This window comes from Artemia sp. Qi Xiang Cuo, chromosome 1, assembly GCF_049724085.1.
Source record: "Artemia sp. Qi Xiang Cuo chromosome 1, ASM4972408v1, whole genome shotgun sequence".
Taxonomy (NCBI): Eukaryota; Metazoa; Arthropoda; class Branchiopoda; order Anostraca; family Artemiidae; genus Artemia; species Artemia sp. Qi Xiang Cuo.
Window position 1 is genome coordinate 22,672,167 of NC_142794.1, and position 23,445 is coordinate 22,695,611.

Genomic DNA, 23,445 nt, shown 5'->3' on the forward strand with positions numbered 1-23,445 from the left:
CCAAACCCGAAGTTTCAGACAACAAACACCTATGAGTGACTAAGAATCCTAGCTCTGAAAAGTCCAAAAAGCAAACTACACCTCCCAAATCAGGTTTCGTGAAATATACTAATTGCATCCTTTTTTGAATCTTAGAATTACGGCTCACTGAGCCCATCAAAAGCCGGCCTATATAAATCGGCCTAATTTCTTATTTTTAGGCGTTTCTGTTCTTTTCTGGTTTTAATCTGCATTGTGCACGCCTTGTTTGATGCATTTAAAGTATTAACGGTATTTTTTATCTTTCCATATCCTTTTACGATAGCTGGTATTTATCACACACCCAGAAAAAACAACCCACGGAAAATAACCCCCACTGAAAATCTCCCTGAGAAAAGACATGGGAAAATCCCCCCTCCCTCCGATGACAGATATGGTAAAACTGCTATTCAATTGACGCATAATAAAGCAATGTTTCTTTTTTCTTAAACTCACCCCCCTTACTTGTCACGCGAAGAAACATTTTTTTTTCACCTTACAATGATGACAATAGAAATGAGGCATGGCCCCCTCCCCCTTTCTACACTATCCTAAATAAATTGTTATATCTTAATTTGAAAATAACGAGATTTCACCGGTTCTCCAAAATAGCACATTGTGTCTGTGCCTAATTATTACAATTGCCTCAAAGTGTTTTAATTTTGACGCAGAAACAGTTCCTTTTGACTTTGGCTGCTGCGTTTGTAAACACAGAGGAGGAAGGATGACAGCTAATTATGGGCCTCGTGCCGGAGAGCCTTGTGTCAAAACCAGGTTCGGTTAATAACAACAGTGACGGAAGTCAATGATCGCTTTTAGCTAGGATATAGACACTTAAAATTGCATAAATTTAACGAAAGAAAATTATTTCTTTTTGCTAGAATTAAGGTCATAAACAGAGGGGGAAGGAAGGATGGGTTTTACGTAACCAAAAAAGAGCGTATTTTACACTTTTTATCGAGTATAACCATCATATAGTGACGTTTGGATAGGGGGGGGGCTTTACCCAAATATAGTAGAGGGTGACCACAGAAAACAATTTTATTTTGAAAATAAAAAATGAAAACAGAACTTACATTGCTAATTGTGGCTGCCAAGGCTTCAAGTTCATCAATACTTTCATATGTTCTATCCATTGTGTCACAATACTTTCTGAGCATTGAATGGGAGCACATGGAGGGCATTTGGGGCACAGGGAGGGCCTTTGGGGGTCCGGAGGGACATTTGGGGACCGGTGGGCCTTTGGGGCACTGGGTGGGCCTGTGGGGGTCCGGTGGAACATTTTGGGACCGGTGGTGGGCCTTTGGGACTCCGTTGGTCCCTTGGGAGCTCGATGGGCCTTTGGGGGGGGGCACAGGGAGGGCCTTGGGGTGCCTGGGGGACATTTGGGGACCGGTGGAGGGCCTTTGGGACCCCGTTGGTCCTTTGGGAGCTCGATGGGCCTTTGGGGGGCCCGGGGATGGCCTTTGGGGGTCTGGGTGGGCCTTTGGGGGCGCCGGTGGCCCTTTGGGAGCTTGGGGGCCTTTGAGGGTCCGGGGGGGGGCAGTTGGGGGCCTGGGGGACATTTGGGGACCGGTGGAGGGCCTTTGGGAGCTTGGGGGGCTTTTGAGGACCGGGGGCTTCCTTCGGGGTTGGGGTAGGAGGATTGGAACCCTTTGGGTTGGGTTAGAGGACCTCATAACACTGTTCAAATGAAACTTGTGTATTATAACGATCACACTCAAATTCTCTTTTAAAATCTCTTCAAAAATCTTCTTTTAAAATGTCTCTATCTGTTTCGCCGAAATAGTTACATAACCTGTCTAAAACGGTTTCTCCCAAATAATCACTAAACGTAAATTCAGCGAGTTCCTTTGTTATTTGCATCTCTATGCTAACGCATTTCAAATTAATAGGAAACCTTTTCGCGTACTAAAACAATTCATCGCTAAGATGCTTCTTGCCTAATTGTTTCCATGACCTTGGGTTATTAATATCCTTTGGAGTTCGACCAGTAGAACTGTTCCCGAGGCAAATATATTAACGATTTGAATCTATTCCTGGAGAAATGTTTCTAGGCGGAAATTTTTAAAGTCTGACAGATGATGTCATTGATTGATTGATCTGTCAAGAAAGGGGAAACTAATTTGTTGTTTCTAAGGGGAATTATTGAGTCACGATAGGTGAATTGAGGTCGACAGCACAGGTGTTCCAAATTCCGGGTTTTTGTTGTTGTAAGTGCACGCTCTCAGCGAATGTCAAGGTCAATGTTGTTGTTGTGAAATTTAGGTCATTGACCCCATTAAAAACGTGTTCCCCCTAATGAGTCCATGCCCGTATTTGGAGCCCCGTCAGTATTCTATGCCCATATATGGACCATAAACCACGTGGTTTGTACCAGTGTTGTAAGTGCACGCTCTCAGTGAATGTCAAGGTCGATGTTGTTGTTGTTGACACACTTTGATTACGCAATCAATTTAGGTCATTGACCCCATTAACCACGTGTTCTCCCTAGGGATTCCATGCCCATATTGTTTCATAATTCCCCACGCTCGTGAATGGTTCATGCCGACTTTACGACCGGTTACAAACCAAGCACAGATATGCTTGAAAAACGCAACCAGTACGCAATAACTAAATTATACAACTAACCAAATCATCACTGAAATGAACACACATAAAGAACAAAAAATAGAGATGTAAAGATGTTGATAATAATTACAGAACAATAAATAAAAAAAAGATATACTAACAACTTAAATCGTCCTCTCACACAATCCAGTCCCACACTCACCAACTGCCCGCAAGGAGATGCTTCTTTAACCGGTTTTTAAATTGTGGCACACTTTCCGCTTCTTGAATTGAGTCTGGAAAGGTATTCCAGACCACCGGACCCATGTGCTTAGCCACGTAGCTAGAATAAATCGTACTTCTTGGCTCACTTACCAGGTATTCAGAATTTCTCGCATAAATCCTAAGTTTCCTAGTAGATGGTGGGTCCAATTTTGGGAGATTTATTAAATTATAGTTAAAAATTTTTTGCAGATTTTGCAGGCACATCAGAACCATCAAAGCCATCAGGGACTAAGAGTGTTATCGCTAGGATTGGTTTAAGATGTACATCCAGGAATGAAAAAATGGTATATGAACCAGCCACTATTTGGGGACACATAAAGAATAAAGAAACCAGTAAAGCATGTATAATTGGACAGAAATCTAGAAACGGAAGCTCGCAAAAGGGTAAGTGACCACCTTAATCCTCGTCTTAATTTAAATACTGGTTTGTCGTAATTGCCGAATAACAATAATAAGGATAATAAAATAAACAATAAATAAAAAAAACAAGTTTTTTTTAACTGAAATTTAGGAGCGACATTAAAACTTAAAACGAACAGAAATTATTCCGTATATGAAAGGGGCATGCATCAAGCTATAAATAGATCCTGCAAATGCGGCCTTCATTTTTGGACATTTTCGTGGATAATGCGAATAGTGCTGATAATTCTAAAGTTTGAAAAGAACTCTCATTTGTTAGTCTTCTTCCAATTAAAGTATTTACGAGGTACATGTTCAGAATCGCTTTTGGGTTTGGAAGGAGAGAAAGGCGTGGTATTTTAATCGTCTATTATAGATACAAATTCAAGAGAGGAGGCTGGGGTTTCTTCTAGTCTTCTTACATAAATTAAAACAAGGCGAAATCTCTTCTCCGTAATTTTTCTCACATGAGACTGCACCTATCCCTCGAAATTCTTTTTCATTTTTATCTTTGTATAATTACTTATACGCTTTTGAACCGAATAATGAACTTGTGATAAGCTGAATAAAATTTGCATGTCAAAATATCTACTTAACTACGTTAAATTGCGGGTAAATGTTCATCACTTTGATTGCGCTGTGCAAGATAATCTTTCAAACTGTCGAGAACTATTAAGACTGTAAAGCTTTAACTAAAAAGTCAAAGCTTTTATAAATAAGCTTCTTCCATTGTTTTGAAATGTTAATAACAATTATCAAACGGTTCGTGTTAACGAACTGTCAAACGGTTCGTGTTAACGAACTGTAAGTAAGGAGCGACCTGGCTCAATATAAACCGAAACTCTAAAAAACAGAATTTTGATACCAATAGATACACCAAACCAATCAGATTTTTATGCTGATTTCGAATATATAAATTTCATCAAGTTTAGTCTTGCCCATCAAAAGTTAAGTGCCTGCAAAAATGTGCATTATTTTTGAAAAAAGGGGAAAACACCCCCTAAAGTCATAGAAACTTAAAAATCATGACATCAGATTCAGCACATCAGAGAACCTTACTATAGAAGTTTCATTTTGTATTTTTTGCCAGAAGAAAGATCACGGATGTGTGTTTTTTTGTAGCTTTTGTTCCCAGGGGTCATCGTATCGACCCAGTGTTCCTAGAGTATCGCGAGAGGACTCACTCAAACGAAAATTAAAAGTTCTAGTGCCCCTTTTAAGTGACAAAACATGGAGAGCTGCTAGGCCCCCTCCCACGCTCATTTTTTCCCAAGGTCAACCGATAAAAATTTTTAGATAGCCATTTTGTTCAGCAGGGTCGAAAAATTTAATAACTCTGTCTTAAAAGATGACTTAATCCCCTTACAGTCCTCGGGGGAAGGTCTGCAAGTTATGAACCTTGCCCGATGTTTACATACAGTATTTGGTTATTGGGAAGTATACAGACGTTTTATGGGGGATTTTTTCTGGTAGTTGGGGGATGGGTCGGGGGTTGTGTGGGAGGATCTTTCCGTTGAAGAAGTTTTCATGGGGGAAGGGCCATTGCTATGAAGGGGTGCTGGTTTTCCCAGCATTATTTAAAAAAACGATCAGAAATTAAAAAAAAATTAACTGAAAGTAAGGAGTAATATCAAAGCTTAAAACAAACAGTAAATTATTACATATGTGATTATATTCGTCCCCTAGCCATTACCTCGGTCTTTACGCTTACGTTCTTTTTGTACTTTCATCAGTGCTATTTATTCTAATTAACGGGCTTTGTGATTAAGGGTCATTCTTAAAGAATTGGAACAAAATTTGAACTTTTGCGTAAAGAGCGAGGTATTGACTAAGGGATAAACCCCCTAATATACGTAATGAAAATATACGAATATAGAAGTTCGTTACGTAAGTTAATTCGTAAGTTACGTCAGATCAAAATTTCGAGAAAGCCATTTAGCCAAAAAAGTAAAATTAATATGCAAATTTCGTTTTAGTTATTCATGTATGGTGGGCCAAAATTAAAGCTGCATTAATTCAAAAACGTTCAGAAATTAATTTTTTTTAAACAAGTTTTTTTTTTTAACTGAAAGTAAGGAGCAACATCAAAACCTAAAACAAACAGAAAGTATTCCATATATGAAAGGGGCTGTCCCCTCCTCAACGCCACGCTCTTTGCGCTAAGGTTTGACTCTGTCTCGAAACTTTAGTTTTGTAAAACAATAAAAACCTTTAGTGTAAAGAGCGAGGAGTTAAGGATGGGGAAGCCCCTTTCACATACGGAATAATTTCTGTTCGTTTTAAGTTTTAATGTCGCTCCTTACTTTCAGTTAAGAAAAAACTTGTTTTTTTTTATTTAATTATATCATAAAGACGAGGCTTTGTTGCACTGCTTGAAGCGATCTAAGGATTCCCATCCTAATCTATCCTTGGTTTTCGTTCAGTAACGCGTGAATTACTCTGCTACATCCAAATCGTTCTGAAGAGGCAATTGCTCATCTCATCATTCATACGCCTCTTGAATCTTTCAGCTGAAAAGGCGTAATGTCCGTATCCAGTTTTTTATGGACCACTAAAGACATCTCGTTTCCTATCTCAGTTTGGCGTTATTCAATGCCTTATTTATGAATACGGCATTAATACGCCTAAAGTGACGCCACTGCTACATCTAGTGACATCAGTGACGCCAGCAATTTACGCATCGTTTTCTCTGATATACTCAGGCCACTAAAACACCTGCTATTTCAATGATGATAAAAAGCTGAGAAAATCATACAGACTGATTGCCCGAGTTAAAGCCCAGTTTCACAACATCAACCTAGGTAGAGTTTAAAACTCTTTTTCACCGCGCAAGTCTCCTTCCTGGACCTACAATAGAGCTTCCTCAAATTATCTGAGCCAAAGTAAATACGATTTGTATTCTACCGCTTTTCAATGTCAAATAAAGTATTATTGTTATTTTTGTTATAGTACACATTGCAAAATTATATATTAGTTACCTACATATTAGTGACTCAAGAGGAAATATTCTTGAAGGACTTTTCTAATTGCTCACTGAGCTAAACTTCAACTATGCGGCCAAAACAACTCTTTTTACCTAGAGCATACTGCTAGATACCCAAAAATGCCATCCACATGTCTTCAAGATTTGAAAAAAATTATTTCCGAAAAAGTTCTCAATTTGTTTTACAACAACAGAAGAAAACGTTTCGTAAGCATTTGGGCTTCGAAAAGGAGAGGTAAATCCTTCATCAAAATACTCCCCGAGTTGCTCACGCTTAGGCTAAACAGAGCGATTAGGACTTTAGCTTTACTAATATACTAGCATGTATCAATATTGCGTGTATTATTCAATGTTATCTCAAATCAATTTAGTAAGCCTTATGGGTCTAATACGAGCATTTACCATCAGCGAGCATTTATTCTTCCTTCTTTTAGCCGTTAAGGGAAAGGCGCAATTGGCCCACCTCGCTACTCTCGCTGGTGGCCATGCATATTTCAACAGCTCGACAAGGACTTCCACCTTGTTAATTTGTTACCATGTTTAACTGTCGTATGTACGGTTTTAGTTTTATACCTTTCTAGTTTAGATTCAACTTAATACTAGTTTAACTAGTTTAAACTAGTTTAAATGTCAAAGATATCTGACCTTTTAAATTCACTTTGTAAATCAAGCCAAATAAGAAAAAAAAATGCATTTCTGCCGAATTATTTAAAATCAAAATGGGAGTCTAAATTTTAAAATAACTCCATTTGCAATTTCTATTAGGTCAACTCGATTAGTTTGGTGAACTTTTTCTAATATGCGTTTGATCATACCTGTCTAAAACTGAAAATATTTAATGTTTTAAGTTTGAAATATTTGCAGTTGCTTAGTTTGTATATATAATTGGTAGATTCAGTACTTATTTAAAACCTTTAGGTTTGATTATCTGTAAAAATTTAGTCAAAGTATTTATTGAACTTAGGACATCTTAGGGCTGTTGGTTATGCCAGAACTGGGTAGTTTCTGACACTCTGTTTCTGTTAGGACTGAGGGTATCCATCTCCCCAATTTATGTGCTAGCCACTCATTGTCTCCCTAGGGAACTGAATGTCTAACAAATTGCCAGGCTTTTTCTTAAAATCGGACTACGACATACACAATTACATAGCATTATTAGCAAAATTATGGCATGTAAATGAATTACCAGCTACTGGCTAACCACCAAATTATTCAAAGGTTCGTATATCAAAAAATAACCAGCAAAAAGACTGTACATCAAAAAGACTAGAAGAGTACCATCAAAAAGACTAACCCAGAAATTATTTTAAGATTTGTACTTCTCCTCATTAATCCCTGATTGTTTCCATGCGATAAGACAATGTTCATACCAATTTTCCATAAAATCGATGATGATGATTAGCCAAAAATACTGAAAAATTTTGCCACAAATAAAAGATTTTTCTGAGAATTACAGTAATAGCTTTTTATTCAACCTTCTTGAATGAAAAGTTACATCTAAAAAAAATGTTGAAATTACATAATTATATTGAATGTAATTTCATAGCCTGGTTGGATTAAAACAACAAGAATTTCAATTGAAGAGAAATAATATGGTGTACAAATTATATGACACAATCCAGTTCTAAAGCTACACAGGCCAAAACTTAAAAAAACGACAGCAAACGGAAAAGGTATAAAAAACTGACAAAAAAACCAAAGGTTCAGCTGCAACCCAGACCCGGGACCCCCATGATTTTCTGGTGCCCTCATTCCGCTTTACCCTTTTTTACTTACAAAAAACTGTCAATTATTGGCGCCCTTGTCACATTCCCCCCAGATTTCGCTGTAGATCTGCAGGTACTTTCCCATCATATGGGCACTTCGGCTATAGAGAGTCGAATGAATGCAGTGATGGAGACTTGTAAAGCGGGTAATTGTTATCTAGGTTGATCGAAAAGCGTTGTTTCTCATTGAATTTACAATATTTAAACTGCTGTTTTTTGGGGTTTAGGGTGGGGAAAAGGTACCTAGGTTATTTTACGTATTTAATATATGCTATGCTTTACCTCCACCCCCCTCATGTACAAATATATAGCCCAAATTTGATTATCAACTATTATATATAAATCCTTATTTTATTTCATTAGCATTTACAGAAATTTGCGTCTTTTATATTTCTCAGTAGTCCATCCTTATTTACTCTACTGTTGTTCTGTTTGGTCTGGAACATTCTATGTTCACCTGAAACCTTTACAAGTTCTCCAGAATTTAGATTCGTGTGCTATTTATGGAATCGTTATAACTGGCTTACTTAAATATACTTTTCTGCGAATTTGTATTTTACCGTTTTCAGGGTTGTGCCTGTTTTATAAGGTTAAACTAATGTATTATGTTTTCACAAATGTTGTTGCAAAGTTTCTTCGTCACAAGCCCAGGTTACTGGACTTCATGTTTTTTTTGTTTATTTTTTTTGTGAATAAATTGTATTTCCATTGAAAAAAAAACTTGACTTTTTAGAAGTGCCCATATAATGGGAAAGTACCGATCCACCTTTGTATGTATTAAATAAAAAAAAAAACAAGTTTTTTTTAAGTGAAGTAAGGAACGACGTTAAAACTTAAAACGAACAGAAATTATTCCGTGCATGAAAGGGGCTGTCCCCTTCTCAACGCCTCACTCTTTACGCTAAAGTTTTTCATTGTTTAAAAAAACAGAGTTGTGAGAAAGTCAAACTTTAGCGTAAAGAGCAAGGCGTTGAGGAGGGGACAGCCCCTTTAATGCATGGAATAATTTCTGTTCGTTTTAAGTTTTAACGTCGTTCCTTACTTTCAGTTAAAAAAAACTTGTCTCTTTTATTTAATTTTTGAACGTTTTTTAATTAATGCAGGTTTTGATTTTGGCTCACCGCACATGAATAATTAAAACAAAATTTGAATATTAATTTTACTTTTATTTGGTTAAATGGCTTTCTCGAAACCTGTTTAATTTTATTTAGGAACGTTTTTATTAGTAATAAATATACGTAACTTACGAATTAACTTACGTAACGAACTTCTATATTCATACATTTTTAATACATATATTAGAGGGCTCACCCCCTAGTCAATACCTTGCTCTTTAATCTAAAGTTCGAATTTTGTTCCAACTCCTTAAAAATGACCCCTTAATCCCAAATACCGTTAATTAGAATAAATAGCTCTTATGAAAGTTCTAAAAATCTTTGGATTAAAGAGCGAGGTATTGACTAGTGTGAACCCAATCATATACGTAATGTTTTCTGTAGTTTTAACTTTTGATGTTGCTCCTTAGTTTCAGTTAAAAAACTTGTGTTTATATATATATATATATATATATATATATATATATATGAGAGAGAGAGAGAGAGAGAGAGAGAGAGAGAGAGAGAGAGAGAGAGAGAGAGAGAGAGAGAGAGAGAGAGAGAGAGAGAGAGAGAGAGAGAGAGAGTAGTAGTAGTAGTAGTAGTAGTAGTATATATATATATATATATATATATATATATATATATATATATATATATATATATATATATATATATATATATATATATATATATATATATATATATATATATATATATATATATATATATATATATATATATATATATATATATATATATATATATATATATATATATATATATATATATATATATATATATATATATATATATATATATATATATATATATATATATATATATATATATATATATATATATAATTTCTGATCTTTTTTTAAATAATGCTGGAAAATCCGGCGCCCCTTCATAGGAATGTCCCTTCCCCATGAAAACTTCCTTCATGGAAAGATTCTCCCACATAACCCCCGACCCACTCCCCCCCCTACCAGAAAAAAATCCCCCTGAAAACGTCTGTTTACTTCCCAATAACCAATACTGTATGTTAACATTTGGTAAAGTTCATAACTTTCAGCCCTCCCTCGGGAACTTCGGAGGATTAAGTCATCCTAAAAGACATACTTATCATATTTTCAACCATGCTGAACAAAATGGCTATCTCAAAATTTTGATCGGGTGACTTTGGGAAAAAATGAGCGTGGGACGGGGCCTGGTTGCCCTTTATTTTTTTAGTCACTTAAAAAGGGCACTAGAACTTTTATTTTCCGTTTGAATGAGCCCTCCTACGATATTCTAGGACCACTTGGTCGATACGATCACCCCTGGGGAAAAAAAACAAATAAACACGCATACGTGATCTTTCTTCTGGCAACAAATATAAAATTTCATGTTTTTGTAGATAGGAGCTTGAAACTTCTACAGAAGGGTTCTCTGATACGCTGAATATAATGGTGTGATTTTCATTAAGGTGCTCTAAATTTTAGGGGGTCTTTACCCCTTTTTTCGAAAATCAGTAAAATTTTCTCAGTAATTTTTTCAGTAAAAATTTTCTCGCGTATTTTTTGATAGATAGGACTAAACTCGATGAAACTTATATATTTGAAATCAGCATTAAAATCTGATTCTTTTGATGTATCTATTGGTATCAAAATTCCGTTTTCTAGAGTTTCGGTTACCATTGAGCCGGGTCGCTCCTTACTTACAGTTCGTTAACACGAACTGTTTGATAATTCTGTTTAATTTTATCATCATTAGGCAAAGAAACCGTATAACTGATGAACTACAAAAAATTATTATTCTTCTTTCCTTCTTTGAAGAATCAAAAGGAAAACATAATAAACACACTTAAGCAACAGAACTAGCGTACTGAAGGGCATTTAAAAAAATCATCTTCAGATTTCTGCTGCTTTTGATTGGTTTACTTTCTTCTATGGGCAGAATCCACGGATCCAGTAATTTCATACAATTATGCATAATGTCTCTAATAAGAAGTTGGGAATTACTCTCTCTGTTTCTCTTCTCCCAATGCTGAACGTTTCATCTCTTAGATTTCTAAACTTCATACAATTGACCATAAAGTGCCCTAAATCCGCATTGGCCCTGCACATCGGAAAAAAGTACAGACTGCTCCCTAATCTAAATCGTTAAATTTATCGATTTGCGTTATGAAGTTTATCTTTGTTCTGTTTCATTTTTAGGGCAAAATCGCACGATGATGCAAATAATATACGACGTTGCTAAAAACGATGCGTTGCAGTAAATGATTTGGATATGAACTTATCGGATACAAAAATAATTTGGATATGAACTTATCGGATACAAAAATAATTTGGATATGAATTTATCGATTTGGATATGAACCTACGTGAAAGATTAGTGCGCAAGCAGATCAACTATGAAATTCCAAGAAGAAAATGATGAATTAGTTGAAGCTGACACCAAAGCAGATGAAAGTAGGATTGACAGGCTGAGAAGGGGTTATTAAAAATAAGATAATAGTTACTTTGTAGAGGCTAAACAGTCCAGTAAAAGTCGGCTTGTTTTTAATCATGAAGTTATAGGCGTGACTATAATACAGTTGAGAGAGACCAAATTTTAGAGGAACGAGCCTCCAATGGGATTTAATTTTCAGACAAGGGTTTTCTTTTCGAAAACCACAGAAATTTAATTAGAAAGATTTTTTTTTTTTTTACGAAACGCGGAAGTTTAAATGATGTTATTTCTTAATTAGGAATTATAAAAAAAATTCGAAACTCTGGAATTTATTTATCACTTTTTAATTATAAATTAGAAAAAACATTATTTTTGAAACTCGCAACTTTAAACAAATTCCATTTTTTCAATTTAAAATTGAAGTATTTTTATTTTAAACTTCTATAACTGTCTTTTTTCACTGCATAGATTCCAAAAGTGGCACTCAAGGTGTTTAGAACAGTGTTGCTAGCACGTGGAGATGAAAAATACCCCTTTTTTTTTTACTAAAATTATACCAGAAGATTTTAATTTGTATTTTTAAACGTTATAACGTTAACATTTTACCACTCACCTAGCTTTACAACGCTCGCCAGCAGTTTTATCTAATTGTTTTCAATAGGAACTCAGAAAGAATTAAATGGCAAGGACTAGAAAAATAAACCAAAGGCAGCAACGGCTCCCAAGATGTATCTTGGAATACTTTTTTTTTATATAGCCTATACAAAATCATAATCTCTGTAGTAATTGCTTTACTCTCTTCTATGGCGGGATTAATACTACGACTGCTACTACTAACAACTCACCGCATCACCAAGCCACCTGAGGCCAACCCAGCTACGCACGCTCCTCCTCCATCCAAATCAATTTAAAGCCTCCCTTTTTACACCCTTCCACGAAGTTCCCATTTCCTTTAAATCTTTTTTTATGACGTCCTCCCACCCCAGACGAGGACGACCTGCTTTCCGTTTAGCCCTAGACGGTTGGCCAAAAAGAACAATATTCGGCAATTTGTCATCCTTCATCCGCCCAACGTACCCTAGCCGTCTCAAACTCTCTTTCATTATAGCCCTAGAGAGCGGTATTGAACCACATTTTTCGTACAGCCTATTGTTTGAAACACGGTCAGTCAGCCGGATACCCAGAACAATCCTTAAGCAATTTCTCTGGAAAACATCTAGCAAATCTTCATCCGCTTTTCGAAGCGCCCATGCTTCACAACCATATTTGACTACTGTCATCACTGTAGCTTCTAATACTCTTATCTTGGTTTGCAGACTTATCTTCCTATTCTTCTAAACTTTTTTTTTAATTGTGAAAAAACACCCTGAGCCTTGGCTATTCTACTTTGAACATCTTCACTGCTCCTACCATCTTTACTATTGATACTACCAAGTTAAGTGAAGCTGCCCACTTGATCAATCTTTTCATTACCCAACGTCATCTTTTCATCTTCACTTATTCCTAGCCTTAGTGACTTAGTCTTCTTAACATTAATTTTCAAACCCAGTCTATCACCCTGAACTCGCAAAACCTCTAAAAGATCATTCATTTTGCTTCCACTTTCATCTAGGATGCTTAGATCATCAGCATAATCTAAGTCCAGGAGAAGTTTTCCTCCCCATTTGATTCAGTGGTCTCCCATTGCCTTTCCTGTGCTTTTTAATACAAAATCCATCTAAATAATTCATATAAAGGGAGATAGAACACAACTCTGCTTAACTCCTGATTTAATAAAATTAAATAAAAAAAACAAGTTTTTTTAACTGAAAGTATGGAGCGACATTAAAACTTAAAACGAACAGAAATTATTCCGTATATGAAAGGGGCTGTCCCCTCCTCACCGCCTCGCTCTTTACGCTAAAGTATTTCATTTTAAAAAAAAATAGAGTTGTGAGAAAGTCAAACTTTAGCGTAAAGAGCGAGGCGTTTAGGAGGGGACAGCCCCTTTCATATTCGGAATAATTTCTGTTCGTTTTAAGTTTTAATGTCGCTCTTTGCTTTCAGTTAAAAAAAAACTTGTTTTTTTTAATTTATTTTTGAACGTTTTTGAATAAATGCAGGTTTTGATCTTGGCTCACCGTACATGAATAATTAAAACAGAATTTTCATATTAATTTACTTTTATTTGGTTAAATGGCTTTCTCGAAACTTGTTTAATTTTATTTACGAACATTTTTATTAGTAATAAATATACGTAACTCACAAATTAACTTACGTAACGAACTTCTATATTCATTTATTTTTAATACGTATATTAGGGGGTTCGCCCCCTAGTCAATACCTTGCTCTTTAAGCAAAAGTTCGAATTTTGTTCCAATTCTTTAAAAATGACCGTTTAATCACAAAGGCCGTTAATTAGAATAAATAGCTCTTATGAAAGTACTACAAAATCTTTGGCTTAAAGAGAGAGGTATTGACTAGGGGGTGAACCCAATCATATATGTAATATTTTCTGTTCGTTTAAAGTTTTGATGTTGCGGCTGTTGCAGTTGAAAAACTTGTTTTTTTTATATTTAATTTCTGATCTTTTTTAAATAATGCTGGGAAGTCCGGCGTCCCCTTCATAGCAATGTCCCTTTCCCCATGAAAACTTCCTTCATAGAAAGATCCCCCAAAATAACTCCCGACCCCTCCCCCCCCCAGTACCAGGAAAAATCTCCCCTGAAAACGTCTGTATACTTCCCAATAACCAATACTATATGTTAACATTGGGTAAAGTTCATAACTTTCAGCCCCCCCCCCCGAGAACTTTGAAGGATTAAGTCATCCTAAAAGATATACTTATAATATTTTCGAACATGCTGAACAAAATGGCTATCTCAAAATTTTGATCAGGTGACTTTTGGAAAAAAATGAGCGTGGGAGGGGGCCTAGTTTCCCTCCATTTTTCGGTCACTTAAAAAGCGCACTAGAACTTTTAGATTCCATTCCAATGAGCCCTCCCACGATATTCTAGGACCACTGGGTCGATACGATCACCCCTGGGGAAAAAAAAACAAACAAAAAAACAAACAAATAAACATGCATCCGTGATCTTTCTTCTGGCAAAAAATGCAAAATTCCACATTTTTGTAGATAAGAGCTTGAAACCTCTACAGTAGGGTTCTCCGATACGCGGAATATGATGGTGTGATTTTCAATAAGGTTCTATAACTTCTTGGGGGTCTTTCCCCCTTTTTTCGAAAATCAGCCAAATTTTCTTAGGCGCATAACTTTTGATGGGTAAGACTAAACCTGATGAAACTTATATATTTGACATCAGCATTATAATTTCATTTTTTTGATGTATCTATTGGTGTCAAAATACCGTTTTCTAGAGTTTCGGTTACCATTGAGTCGGGTCGCTCCTTACTTACAGTTAGTTACCACGACCTGTTTGATACAAAACCAGCTACTAACCTCATTTCCTACCTTAATCGTAGCAGTGTTATTCTCGTACATAGCACTAATTGCGTTAATGTATTTGTCTGGTATACCCTACAAGGATAAAACCTTTGCTTAAGTTCTTCTATCAACTGAACCAAACGCTTGCTCATAATCTATAAAACTAAGGACCAAAGGTGTTCGACTACCTACCTTCTCTATTATTAACCTAAGAGTAAAAATTTGGTCGACACACCCTCTACCTTTTCTAAAACCGCATTGTCCTTCTCTTAAACCTTTGTCTACGGCATCTCTTAGTCTAAAAAAGTATCATATTGCTAAGTAATTTGCTACCTACAGAGACCAGACTAATGCCTCGGTAATTACCACAGTCACTTTTATCACCTTTCTTATAAAGTGACTTAATTAAGGTTTTCCTAAAATCATTTGGTACTTTTCCTTTTTTTAAATCATCTTCATAATCTTCAGTAACTTATTTCTAACCTCAGAGTCACCATATTTAAGAAACTCATTTTCTACTCTATCTGCACCTGGAGCCATATTATTTTTTAATCCTTTTAGCACTGTCTTTAATTATTCCTCGCAAAACAAATCTTCCATAACATCCAATGTATCAAAAACTTTTTCATTTTCCACTATATCTTTAGCTGCAACTCTACCTGCAACTCGGTTTTGCAAATTCTCAAAATGTTCTGCCCATTTCTCTTTAATACTTTCCGTATAGCTAATTGTTGCCCCATTCCCATCTTTAACTGGGCCAAGTCCAGATTGACTACTCCCTCTCAATTTATTGGCATGCCAGTACAATATTTTACTATTAAGCCGTCTAGCTGTATCTTCCAGATCCTCGGCAATTTGCCAGAGAAAAGTGGGACTCATTAACTGCTAATCAGAAACATGCAAAGGATTAGTTCAATTCTGTGCCCCCCCCCAAAAAAAATAAAATTATTGATATTTCTGTTATTTTGTCCCCAACATCTAGCATCTCTGATATTATTCTCCTATTTTGTAAAGTTATGTCTCACTCCTAAAGGCATACCTCCACCTATTTCATGTCTGCAAATACCTTTTTCTTCTTGAATTTAGTCAGCTTTGCCAGTCCACTTTTTCAAGTTTTGATGATGACAGGTTAGGTTAGATTAGGTTTGGTTGGGCTAGCTTAGGGTTTTAACACATTTCTGTTATAACCAAATGTAACCTAGCCTAATCTAACCTAGTCTAATCGAACTTTAACTTTTACCATCATAGCTTGCATAAAACTGAAAAAGCTGACTCGCAAAGCTAACTGAATCCAAGCAGAGAAAATAGAATTTTGGATATTCACCGGTGAATATCGACATTAACCAGATTTTGAACATTCACGGTAATATAGACACCTCGTGGTGAGTTTGGATTTTTTTTATATATAACAACTTAAATTAAGATCAAATAGTTCATGGCAACGAAAACGAACTGTAAGTAAGGAGCGACTCGGCTCAATAGTAACCAAAACTCTAAAAAACTGAATTCTGATAAAAATAGATGCATCAAAAGAATCAGATTTTTATGTTGATTCATCAAATATAAAAGTTTCATCAAGTTTTGTCTTGCCCATCAAAAGTTAAGCGCCTGAGAAAAATTTGTCTTATTTTCGATAAAAGAGGAAAACACCCTCTAAAAATCACGCCATTAGATTCAGCGTATCAGAAGAACCCTACTATAGAAGTTTCATGCTCCTATCTTCAAAAATGTGGAATTTTGTATTTTTTGCCAGAAGAAAGATAACGGATGCGTGTTTTTTTTTCAGGGGTGATCTTATTGACCCAATGGTGCTAGAATATCACAGTAGGGCTCATTTGAACGGAAATTAAGAGTTCTAGTGCCTCTTTTAAGTGACCAAAAAATGGAGGGCAACTAGGCCCCCTCCCACGCTCACTTTTTTCCCAAAGTCATCCGATCAAAATTTTGAGATAATTGTTTCGTTCACCATGGTCGAAAAATACAATAACTATGTCTTTGAGGATGACTTAATCCCTCACAGTCCCCAGGGGAAGATCTGCAAGTTGTTAACTTTGCCCAATGTTTACACATAGTATTGGTTATTGGGAAGTATACAGAAGTTTTAAGGGGTGATTTTTTCTGGTAGTTGGGGGGGGAGGGTTACGTGGGAGGATCTTTACATGGAGGAAGTTTTCATGGGGGAAGGAAAACTGCTATGAAGAGGGCACCGGATTTCCCAGCATTATTAAAAAAACGATCAGAAATTACATAAGAAAACAATTTTTTTCAACTGAAAGTAAGGAGCAACATCAAAACTTAAACCGAACAGAAATTATTACGTATATAATTTGGTTCGCCCCCTTGTCATTACCTCGCTCTTTACGCTAAAGTTTTTTTTTGTATTTTCATCAGAGCTATTTATTCTAATTAACGGCCTTTGTGATAAAGGGGTCATTCTAAAAGAATTGGAACAAAATTTGAACTTTATTGTAAAGAGCTAAGTATTGAATAGGGATGAACCCCCTAATATACTTAATGACAATATACGAATATAGAAGTTCGTTACGTAAGCTAATTCGTAAGTTACGTCAGATGAAAATTTCGAGAAAGCCGAGAAAGCCAAAAAAAAGTAAAATTAATAAGCAAATTCGTTTTAATTATTCATGTACGGTGAGCCAAAATCAATGCTGCAATAATTCAAAAACGTTCAGAAATTAAGTAAACAACAAGTTTTTTTTCCTGAAAGTGAGGAGTGACATTAAAACTTAAAACTAACAGAAATTACTCCGTATAGGAAAGGGGCTGTCCCCTCCTCAAAGCCTCACTCTTTACGCCAAAGTTTGACTCTGCCTCACAACTTTATTTATTAAAACTTAAAACTAACAGAAATTACTCCGTATAGGAAAGGGGCTGTTCCCTCCTCAATGCCTCACTCTTTACGCCAAAGTTTGACTCTGCCTCACAACTTCATTTATTAAAACAATAAAAAACTGTTTATAGTAAAAAATTCTTAAAATAATATATATATATATATATATATATATATATATATATATATATATATATATATATATATATATATACTATATGTTAAAACAATAAAAACTAATTGGATGGATAATAGTTCCAAGAGCTAGTTTTTGATAATGTAAGGTAATGTCTGATTGTCAGCATGCAAACACTTTTGAGCTTCTAACTCTAGCCTAAAAATTATTGCGAAGCAAAAGATACAAAAACTGCATACATATAACTCCCGACATCCCTATACATTCTCCAGCGATATACTGAAAGCTATTTATAATTACACAGTCCTAAAAAAACTAGTTCATCATGAAATTTTAGGCATTATAGGCATGATAATTTCTTCAGCCAGAATAATTTTAGGACATAATTAGAAAAGGGTTTTATAAGCTCACCTGCAGCTATGGATACTAAGGTATCAATTACCGAAAAAGGACCGTTCGAAATACTGTATGATTTAATAATTAATGCCAGAATGTCCATAGCTGCAGGTGAGTTTAAACATCTTCTCAAACAATGTAGACTTGTATCAACACCTCTAAGGTTTTCATGGTGCCGAATAAATAATGATATGCTTTTTATTGATTATTCTGTTCCTTTCTTTCCCATGATTTAAAGAAATATTTAATCCCAACAAAAAATATAGCTTTTTTTATGCGTCGCTTGACTCACAAATAGCATGTCAACTTTAGTAGATTTTTCATGCCCTCGTGAACTATTTGGCTGAAATGTAAAGTCAGTGCCTTGACGTTCACCTCTTTTGGATGGAGTAATATTTATAATGAACCTACTAAGTTCCTTTGCTTTCTAATATCAAACAGCTTTCGAACAATATATGGTTTCTTGTCACTAAACATTAAGTTTTCCCTTTCTCCCACAGACTTTGCTTTCAAATGATTCATTAGGTAGCCAATTAAAGCCAGTAAAATTTCGTAGCTAAGGTGACAGTACTTATTTGTGGGTCTTTCCATGTTTTTGAAGTTCGTTTCACCTTGGAAACAGGGTCAAAAAGTATTCCGTTGGAACTTTATTAATAATCCCTCTCCAAACCTGCTGTAATTTGTAATCTCTTCCGGTAAATTGTTGATAATCTATAGCTAATACGGGGATCTACTATGTGGTAAGCCTTGGACGTATCTAGGATTATATGCCAGGGGATTCGGCTTATTTTGGGGATCCAGTCTTAGAAATATGGCTGTTATATAATCAAAAAGATTTTTTATGCGGAGTTTAAGTTGTTCGGGGTAAGGATTTGGTTCTGGACATGAAAACTCTCTTCTTATCTGTGTAACTAGTATAAACCGACTCTAACTACTGACACAACGAGACTGTTTTACGGCCTTTTTAGATATTTACTTTTTACTTTTTAGATATTTTATGGCAGACCAGGAACTCTCTTTCAATGAAATCACAAGCAATAAAATAATAGTTACTTATTTATAAAATTGTAACATCTCTCGATGCTAAGTTTGTTCAAAGCAAAAACTTTTCATGTGAAATGGCTTGAAAAATAGAAAAGATACACTCTCCAAAAAAAAAAATATTCATTACGAAATTAATCATTTAATTACTTAGTCTTAATTATTAGAAAGTAAAATGTTTAAATCTTGAATGGGAATAACGTAATTAATTTAACTCCTAAGTAAGCGATATTACCAAATCTTGCTTAATTTTGTAATGAGGTTAGCCGTTATATAATCAAAAGTATTTGTTTTTAAGCGGTCTTTAAGTTTTTGGAGGGTTGGGATAAGGTTCTGTGCCTGACTTCTCTTGATACAAAATTGTAATTTCTCTTGATGTGGAGCCAAAACTTTTCTTGTGAAGGGTCTTGAAAAATTGGGAAGAGGATGGAATATCCAACTTTGAAATTTTTTTTTAATTTATACTAAATTACTTAATTAATACCTAAATTTAATTACTTAATTAATACAAAATTTAATGTTTAAATGTTAACTGAGAATAATGTTATTATGTTGCCTCCTTACAACAAGCGTGATTATGTGGTCCATAACCCACGGTTGTGTGGGCTTGAGGTTGAAGCTCCTATTTGAGTTAAATGGGTATCATAAGTCTGAGGTGCCACTCATTTAATGTGACGGCTTTCTAGCCTGTGAAGTTGTATCTTTGCTGCCGAAGACACTAGCCAACATTTTAGCTTTTCAAATAAATTTAGCAATAAAAAATAATGCAAAGGTATATAGCTCAAATGCAAATACATAGAGCTTTTTCAAGTGTTTTCCTTTTTTCAAATGTATTTAGGGTTAATGAATTACCAGTCAGCTTCTGAGGCATGGAGACACACAAACAAAAAATTATTATATTATAAATAAATAAATAAATTAATTATTTAATTTATTATAAACTGAAGTCATAAATAAACTGAAGTCAAAGAAAAATTTATTTTATGGCAAGAGCACAAATACAATGTTTTGTTTTTTTTTATTTGAGATACGGTACAGGTCTTTCCAGCAAGAATTTTGCGAGGTAACACGCTCTCTGTAATTTTTCACTGAGGAAAGATGGTAGCTTTTCTAGAAATTACAAATCTTTTCGGGGATGCTGTTGACAAGACGAAAAACACGGGAAGATATTCCTGCAAACCTACAAAATATCCGTATGTACCTGATAAATAACACCAATAATTTATGACGTGTTATAGCAATGAATCTGGGAACCGGAAGCGACAAAAGCACCTAGCACTCCCTGACTGTCTCTTGTAGCTGTATTTTCAAATTCAAATTTTTTTTTATTTCAAGCATAAATTTCAGCACTAAGTTTACCAACAAAAGCTTCCAAAAAAATCGACAAAGATACTAACAATAAAAGATTCTATTTATTCACACATTTTTATTCAGTCAAAAAGAGAAGCCATCAGCAAAAAAATATGATGCGCAATGTTTTATTTATGAGTAAAGTGAAAAAATTTCAACTCGCAAAATTCTTCATAAGAAAAGCCCCTTTGTATATTGGACCTTTAAATTTTACTCCATCGTCTTGACGGTCCTGGGCCTCTTAGAAATTTTTTATGGGTTTTCTTATTCATAGTCTAATTAATAATGCTGTAGATTTAAAGGGCTGTTAAGCATAACTAACAATTAGAATCAGTAAAAGTAGAGAAAACAATTGCCGCTGTATATTTTCTAACTTGCATATGTTATATTTCAAAATTATCATCTCGACATATAATTTACCAAAATGTCAATTAGTCCCATACATAGCTCTTTGGAAAGTTTTGGGCTTGAAAAAGAGACTTCTTCCAACAGGACATTCAACAAATGAATTTGTTCTCTTCCTTGACCATTGGCACCAAGTGAAACAGGCGAAGGGGTCGTATGTGTCATCCTATATTTCCCCCCCCCCTCTATATTTGAAAAAAATATTTTAGGTGTTTTTTTCTGAAAATGCATTTTCTTTGGAGTTTTCATTATATCATTTCAGAACATTATTTCATTATGTTATTTCTTTTCTTAATATTCCTCCTAAACCTGTTTTACAAGTTGATGTTCTCATCTTTTTCGCTCCCAACATTACTTTACGACTTTTTGCATACCACAACACCAAGCAATATTTTTAAAAAGGCTTTATTATACTATTTCAGAACAAATTCTTTTCTTAATATTCCTCCTAAACCCATTTTACAAGTTGAGGTACTCATCTTTTTTCACTCCCAACATTACTTTACGACTTTTTGCATTCCCCAACACCAAGCAATATTCTTCAAAAGACCTTATAATATTATTTCAGAACACCTTTTTAAAAGTATTGCTTGGTGTTGGGGTATTAAAAAAGTTTTAAAGTAAAGTTGTGGGTGAAAAGAATGAGTACTTCAACTTTAAAATGGGTTTAGGATAAATATTAAGAAAAGAACTTGTTCTGAAAAGATATAATAAAGCCTTTTGAAAAGTTTTGCTTGGTGTTGAGGTATGCAAAAAGTCGTAATGTATTGTTGGGAGTGGAAAACATGAGTGCTTCAACTTATAAAATGAGTTTAGAAGGAATATTAAGAAGAGAACTTGATCTGAAATGATATAATAAAGCCTTTGAAAATATAGCATGGTGTTGGGGCATGCAAAGAGTCGTAAAGTAATGTTTCGAGTGAAAAAAGATGAGTACTTCAACTTGTAAAATGGGTTTAGGAGGAATATTAAGAAAATAATTTGTTCTGAAATAGTATAATAAAGCCTTTTGAAAAGTATTTCTTGGTGTTGTAGTATGCAAAAAGGCGTAAATTAATGTTGGGAGTGAAAAAGATGAGTACTTCAACTTGTAAAACGGGTTTAGGAGGAAAATTAAGAAAAGAACTTGTTCTGAAATGGTATAATAAAACCCTTTGAAAAGTATCGCTTGGGGTTTGGGCATTCAAAAAGTCGTAAAATAAAGTTGTGGCTGAAAAGGATGAGTATTTCAACTTCTAAAATGGGTTTAGGAGGAATATTAAGAAAAGAACCTGTTCTGAAAAGATATAATAAAGCCTTTCGAAATGTATTGCTTGGTTTTGGGGTATGTAAAAAGTCGTAGGGTATTGTTGGGACTGAAAAAAATGAGTACTTCATCTTACAAAATGGGTTTAGGAGGAATATTAAGAAGAGAACTTGACCTGAAATGACATAATAAAGCCTTTTGCAAAGTATTGCTTGGTGTTGGGGTATGCAAAAAGTTGTAAAGTAATGTTGGGAGCGAAAAAGGATAAATACTTCAACTTATAAAACAGGTTTATGAGGAGTATTAAGAAAAGAACTTGTTCTAAAATAATATAATAAAGCCTTTTGAAAAGTATTGCTTGGTGTTGGGGTATGGAAAAAGTCGTAAAGTAATGTTGGGGTGAAAAAGATGAGTACTTCAACTTGTAAAACAGGCTTAGGAGGAATATTAAGAAAAGTTGTTGTTCTTTTAAAAAGTATTACGAAAAAGCTTGTTCTTAAATAATATAATAAAGCCTTTTGAAAAGTATTTGCCTGGTGTTGGGGTATTCAAAAATTTTTAAAGTAGTGTTGGGAGCAATAAAAGATGAGTACTTGAACTTGTAAAATGGGTTTAGGAGGAATATTAAGAAAAGAACTTGTTCTGACATCATAAAATAAAGCCTTTTGAAAAGTATTTCTTGGTGTTGGGGTATGCAAAAAATCATAAAGTAATTTTGTGAGTAAAGAAAGATGAGTACTGCAACCTGTAAAACAGGTTTATCTTTGATTCCGACAATTAAATTACTTTATTAGAAAATTAAATATTATTAATAAAACTTTATGTATTTAAACATGGGCGTTCTAATTTCCTGAAACTAAAACCCAACTTTATTTAGAAATCAAATATTATTAATAAAACCTGATGCATTTTAAACGTGGATGTTCTTATTTCTGAAAACCAAAACTCAACTTTTAAAAAATCAAATATTATTAATAGAATCAGATGTATTTTAAACATGGATGTTCTTATTCCTGAAAACTAAAACCAAACTTTATTAGAAAATCAAATATTATTAATAAAATCA

General features: G+C 34.6%; 1 protein-coding gene across 1 annotated transcript in view; it reads left to right on the top strand.

Annotated features, from left to right (window-relative positions):
• Positions 1-23,445, top strand: part of LOC148956120 (circadian locomoter output cycles protein kaput-like) — a 157,582-nt gene that overhangs the window by 6,756 nt on the left and 127,381 nt on the right. The window contains exon 2 of the mRNA XM_089089230.1: positions 3,043-3,237. Within this exon, the coding sequence (XP_088945356.1) occupies positions 3,043-3,237 (195 nt within the window). The remainder of the gene's footprint in view (positions 1-3,042; positions 3,238-23,445) is intronic.